The sequence below is a fragment of the Puntigrus tetrazona genome, chromosome 18 (assembly GCF_018831695.1).
Source record: "Puntigrus tetrazona isolate hp1 chromosome 18, ASM1883169v1, whole genome shotgun sequence".
In the NCBI taxonomy this organism is placed as follows: Eukaryota; Metazoa; Chordata; class Actinopteri; order Cypriniformes; family Cyprinidae; genus Puntigrus; species Puntigrus tetrazona.
The window spans coordinates 12,763,486-12,769,648 of NC_056716.1; the positions used below are offsets into that span (position 1 = coordinate 12,763,486).

General features: G+C 39.1%; 1 protein-coding gene across 1 annotated transcript; it reads right to left on the reverse strand.

Moving 5' to 3' along the window:
- Window positions 1-224: 224 nt before the first annotated feature.
- On the reverse strand, window positions 225-5,870 carry si:ch211-151h10.2 (uncharacterized protein LOC567699 homolog). Its single transcript, XM_043264196.1, has 9 exons — window positions 5,696-5,870; window positions 4,706-4,910; window positions 4,467-4,525; window positions 4,027-4,165; window positions 3,705-3,814; window positions 2,481-2,661; window positions 2,320-2,403; window positions 2,127-2,222; window positions 225-733 (listed from the first exon to the last, which is right to left on the reverse strand). Exons 1-9 carry the CDS (start codon window positions 5,842-5,844, stop codon window positions 443-445), a joined length of 1,314 nt encoding a protein of 437 aa, XP_043120131.1. The 5' UTR covers window positions 5,845-5,870; the 3' UTR covers window positions 225-442.
- Between the last annotated feature and the right edge of the window lie 293 nt (window positions 5,871-6,163).

Below are 6,163 nucleotides of genomic sequence, written 5' to 3' on the forward strand. Positions count from 1 at the left end.
TTCCTTTAAAAACGTTGGTTTTACTTAATTATTATTATTATTATTATTATTGATGCTGGTGGTGGTGATGATTGATGGTTGATAATGTTTCTTGAACACAAAATCTGAATTCTTTCTTAAGGATCATGTGACACTAAAGACTGACGTAATGATGCTGAAATTGCCAGCAAATTAATTAAATAAAAAATATATAATAAATAGTAATATTTCACAATATTGCTGATTGTTATTATTATTATTATTATTTTATTTATGATGCATATGAGACCTTATTTACAAATTTCACATTTTGAAAATTACAAGTCAGACTCAAAGTACAGAAACTATATAACGACCATTTTTTATCATAATACATATGAAAACTGTAAATAAAGTGCAAAAACTGTCATTACACCTGCTCAGCAGGCTGTCACATAACATATTGGGCTTAAAAAGCATCCAGCTACGGTGACGACTTCCTCCTCCTCGTCCCACAGAGCTTGTGGAAGGGGGACGTTCTGGAGTGGGTCTTCTGTGAGGCTCCTGCCGACTCCGGATCACTTTCTGGGTCAGATTGTGATTGTGCTTCTTCAGCAGCAGCGACGTACACAGGGACAGCGGGAAGAGACGCTCGTGACTGATTCACAGATAATCTGGTCTTTTCCTCCTCAAAAGCCTTCAGGCCTCTCAAGTGGATCACAAAATTTGACGTCTGCTGTTCCAAAGACGTGAAATCCTCATGGATCTCAGAAAACTGTCACCAGGATAAAAGGAAATGATTTTTTTCAAATCAGATATCGCTTTAGAATTTCAACAGTGTCGAAGGAAATAATCTAAAAATTTCACTTATCGAGTAGGGATATATTGTACCAGTAAGGAGACATCCATTTTTAATCATTTTAAATAAAATTTACACTCAGTAGGTTATGTTATTGTTGCATAATGTACTACAATACTGAGGTGCAGATATAAGTATAGAATAGCAAATCCTGCAAGCTGTAAATAGAATATATAGCAATTTGCGTATAATAGTGGCGACCAATTTCAGAAAATGCATTCATAAAATTATTCAAATTGCAAATGTTTCTTATTGTTTTTGTGCACTGCAACAACACAAACTTAACAGAGAAGAAGAGTCAAACTTGATCAAATTTCGCACAGAACTAAAAAACGGGATGCGCAAAATTATTGCCACCTTGTCAAAAATGTAAGAAATAATTGCTTCTCAAGCATGTGATGCTCCTGTAATTTGTATGTAGACACAGCTGTGGCAAGTAACAGGTGTGGGCAATATAGTAATCAGTTAAAGCAGTTAAAATGGAGAAAAGTGGGCTCAACAGGCTTGTTTGAGTTCAACTATACTAGCCTGCCACCGGCTGGTGAGACTAGACGCTTGCAGCCGGTGCGGAATTAAAAGTGGAGGTCACACGAGATCAAACACCTGTGGAGAGATCTCAAAACAGCAGTTGGGAGAAGGCATCCTTCAAATCTGAATGACCTGGAGCAATTTGCTAAAGAAGAACGGTCTAAAATTCCAGTAGAGAGGTGTAAGAAATCACTGTTTTCACTTTTTTTTTTTTTTTCCAATGGGAGTGTTACCAAATATTAAGGGTGCCAATAATTTTGTCCCAGTGCATTTTTTGGGGGTTTTGTCCTGTAGCAAATTCGAATTTTTTCTTTTCTTTTCTGTTTTTTTGTTCCAATACAAAAAAAAATGTCCTAAGAGAAGAACAGCTGTTGTTTTGTTTTTAGCATAATGGTTTTTAATAATTTTTCTACAGTTAAACGGTTAAGTTTTACCATTTTTGAATCCATTCAGCCAATTTCGAGTCTGATGGTAGCACTTCTAGCTGTAGCTTAGCATAGATCACTGAGTGTGATTAGACCGTTAGCATCACGCTAAAAAATTGGTTTTGAAAACTTAAATCTTCTGCAGTTCCATTGTATACTAAGACTGACAGAAAATAGGAACTATACTCTCATTCGGCGTAATAATCCATAATCTGCTAAATGTGACTGTAATAATAATAAGAATATAATAAAATTATAATAATAAACAATATGTATTGTAAAAAGCACTATACAAATCCATTTGACTTGACTATCTAACTGGCTAAGGCTGTTGTTTTCTGTAAATGTCTTCATACCAGATCATTGCTGGACTGTAATAACTCTTTGGTCCATGTAGAGGTGATGGTGGCACTGAAACTTTCGTTCAGAAACTGATGACTGCTACGAAGTCCCTGAGGAAGATCAGCCAGAAAAAAATCTCTTGATTTCTGCAACTTGCCAAACTGGTTCAGAAATGACTACATAATCCACAGCTTTGTGTGTACTGACCTTCAAAAGGTTTATATTGGTTTCCAGCTGCGCCCGGCACTGCTGGACTTTACTTTTGAACTGGCCGAGCTCACAGAACAGGCTCTGAAACAAAAACGCATACGCAAGCGTCAGTAAACGTTCGCCGCCAAATACGATTTTGTATGGCAACGGTGCATCACCTCGGCGTCTGCGAGGACGGCGTGAGGGTCGTGCGTTCCCTGTGTGCCGTCAGGCCTCAGAGTCACCCGAGTGTGTAACTCCTCCAGCAGAGCCCAGCGCTTCTGTAACCCGCTCTGAAGAGCACACACACTCGCTTCACACTCACGCTGAACCTGCAGCAGAGAGCGCAGACCGCTCACCCTGAGACACAGAACATCAGCATTATAAACTACACGGCACAATCTTAAAAAGAGTCCACTGAGACTGAATATCAGAGCAGAGAGCCGACAAGGAAAAGCGCTGAGTGAAATCTGACTAGATTAATACTGAGCATATTAAATATACTGTGCTCAGACCCTAGCCCGGCCCGTATTTTATTAACTGCCCTGTTAACCTCTGTCTCCAACTTTTATGTTAGTTTATGTTAGTTAATATACTTAACTGTAACAGTATCTTTTCTATTTAGTAATTCTGTACATCACCTTTTGTAACTTGTCAGATTTATGTACGCTAGAGGCATAATCCTAAAAACATAAAAATAACAGTTTCGCCATTAAATTTGTTTGGTGAGAATTAGAAACTGTGTACACTTTTAAAAAACATTTAGTTGAGCCAACTTAAAAATCTTTGTTACCTCGCTGCCCTCACATTTTTGTTAGAATCTGTGATGCAGTTGTTTCAACATGCATTTTTTGAGCTGAAACAGTCAAACTAGTTAATTCAGCTTTCTGATTAGTTGGGGGACTTACGTTTTCTTGTCATCTGGATAATTGAATATCTGGCATGCAAGAGAACTCTTTCAGTGCCGCCTAAAAGCATGTCAGGATGCACCACATGATGTCTTTTTAGGGAATTAACAAAACTGACATCTAAATAGTGCCAACTAAAGAAATCAAAAATTTTGATTTGCGTACGATTTCTGATCAATATACATTTTTTGTATGCGACAGTTTCAGTGACTTTACAATTAAATGAGTAGGTAATTCTAAACCTTGTATCTCATTGACAATACGAGGGCACAGTTATTTGCTGTAAAAAACTAAATGATACTGGATATTGAGAGGCAGAGCGTGAGAGACGTCTCTTCGCATGACAGCTTGTTGTGTGAAACCATACACGACACAAGACTGGGTGTGAGACAACTTAGGTGGAGTTGGAACCTAGAATCAACCACGCTCATAGAAGCCTGAACAGTTTGTGACAATGGGTAAATATTCGTCGTGTGTTCATCTAATTCATCTCACCTGTCCCTCAGGTAAGAGCGTATGTGGTTGAATCTGTCTTGAAGTGCACATTTCTCCTTTTCCTCAGTTTGTTCCTCGTAACTCTTTCTGTGGAGAGTCCGAGACACCGCCTGAATGCAAAAAGACAAAAATTATTGGTATTTATAAACATCACAAATTCTTGTTCGGCAGGATCAGCGAGAGCATTCTGTTTCCAACAGCAACATAATTTGAAACGAAAATGACAATACGTGACAAATATATGAGAAATGACAAAGTATGTAATGACAGCGTTCATTCCGACAAATGGTGTTGATGCACCACCCATCCATTAAAGACGCACCTCGAGTCTGGAGAGGAGGTCTTGTATGTGTGTCTCGCTGGGGTCCGGCAGGGGCTCGTGGAGCAGGGACACCACTAAACCATCCGCTAGAGCACTGACCTGGGATTCAAGACGACCTGCGTCCGGCTGGGGATTTATACTTCGAGAAATATAAGAAAAAAGAACCAGTTAAGCTCCCTGCTGGTTCCTTCGAGATCTTAACCGATAAGACGGTTTTTAAGATAAGATAGTTCGAGGTGTGAGTTACCACAGGCTTTATTTACACTCACGTTGAGAAAACTCAACACAAAATCTGTAAAGAATCAAAAGGGTTCAATTTGACCCCTAAAACAAAGAAAGTAGTCACATTTTCAAAACACCAGGAGTCTTATTAAATGTGCAATTATGTGAACAAGAGACTTTCTGTATTTGGTATATTTACAGGATTTGGTCTCTCTCACCTGGCTTGCTGGTTTTCAGCAGTTTGTCTCACTATCACTTCACCGTTTAATGGGAGATGCTGAGAAAATCACACACGACAATACATTAACATTTGCCTATGTGACATAATCGTATTAGTTGACACCGACAAACTGGCAGAGGATGCCAAACTAAAACCGGTACTGTTCTGAAACATATTTGAAAGCGCATTTTAAATTCATTTACATACAAGCAAAAAGGAATACAATATCAGACAGACCTTCTCGACTTTCTGTTTATAACGGAGCAGGAAGTGGAAAGCTGAAGAGCAGAGACACATGGCAGCACACAGCAGCCCAGCGAGGAGCAGTCGACCCGAGGCTTCAGTCAGACCCACAGAGGGGTGAAGAGGAGACTCCTCCAGAAGAACCAAGAACATCAGAGCCAGGCACGGACTCCATCTCGGCCAGTTTCTCCAATGCAGTCTGACAATAAAAGATACAGATTATATTAATACGTTTGGCTAATCTTGGTTATGATACAATTAAGAAAACATTTAACTTCATCATTTGGCATTATGAGAACATTTTGATGTTCTCTGAAACAAGTCTTAAAATAGTAAAGTACATGAGATGGATGTACCAAAGTAAACATTTCAGAAGAAACATTTCATAACAATATGAGAAGATTATTTACAAAACCTGAAACCGTAACTGTTAATGTTATTGGAAGAATGGTTGTTTATAACTTTGTAAGAACCTTGTTAGATCCTTGTGCTAGCCAGTTCTGAGAATGTTCCAAGCTGAGAAGTTCTGAGAATGCTCCTAGCTGAGCTCATATATAATTTCATACCTCTATTGTCTTTGAAATATAAAGTTGACTGCAGAATGTACTGAACAGACTTTATGCTACACTAAAATGTAATTAATGTCATTGAAACTTGTGTCACACATTTAGAACTATTCATAAATACACATTTGCAGTGCTGAAGTTACATCATTTAAAATACATCTTATCAAAAACTTTAGCAACACTTAAGTACGTTAGTGCATGAAAACAAGTGTAAAGCACAACAAAATATTAAAACCATGTACTTTTGAGTGAAACCTTTTTTACAAAATGCTCATCTTAAAAGTGTCCTGCTCCCTTGTACTCTTTGAATTCTGTATTTTTATATTATCCGCAAGTTCCCCACAAGTGCACATTCAACACAATTGAGTACGCTATTTTTCACAAGGGTTGACCTACTGTCAGCACTCCAGACACGCACCTCATCCGTGTCCACTCTCGCCCAGCTCTCTCCTCCAGCTCTCGGCTGATCATCTGTTTCTCCTCCACGGCTCCATCCCCTCCTCCTTGTCCCTGAGTCCCGCTCCGCTCCCAGCAGCTCCACACATGTCCCGCGCTCAGCTGAGGCATGTATCTTCACGGACGTCCTGCTGGAAGTGTTTGGGATCCTCAACCCATGCCGTGGAAACTGAATACTGGTTTTTCTAGTTGTACCGGTCGGTCCAGCAGGTTTAATTCATCAAACACTAATGTTTATTGTTTTCCTTGTTGGTTTGTAAGAAGAGTATGTGTGGAATGCTGTATGGTGAGGAAGTCAGGCACTGCCCGAACCACCTGTGCCAGCTGCACCACTCCCTCCTCAAATACATACACATTATATACACACATAGCAACTTTTACAAAAATGCACTTAAGGGAATAGTTCACCCAAAAATGAAAATTATATATA

Excerpts from the sequence above, each read along its gene's own strand:
- si:ch211-151h10.2 (XM_043264196.1), bottom strand. The coding sequence starts at position 5,844 with ATGCCTCAGCTGAGCGCGGGACATGTGTGGAGCTGCTGGGAGCGGAGC. Across the intron at positions 2,662-3,704 it reads CGCTCTTACCTGAGGGACAG|GGTGAGCGGTCTGCGCTCTC; the intron begins GTGAGATGAATT and ends TCTGTGTCTCAG. Across the intron at positions 2,223-2,319 it reads CCAATATAAACCTTTTGAAG|GGACTTCGTAGCAGTCATCA; the intron begins GTCAGTACACAC and ends GATCTTCCTCAG.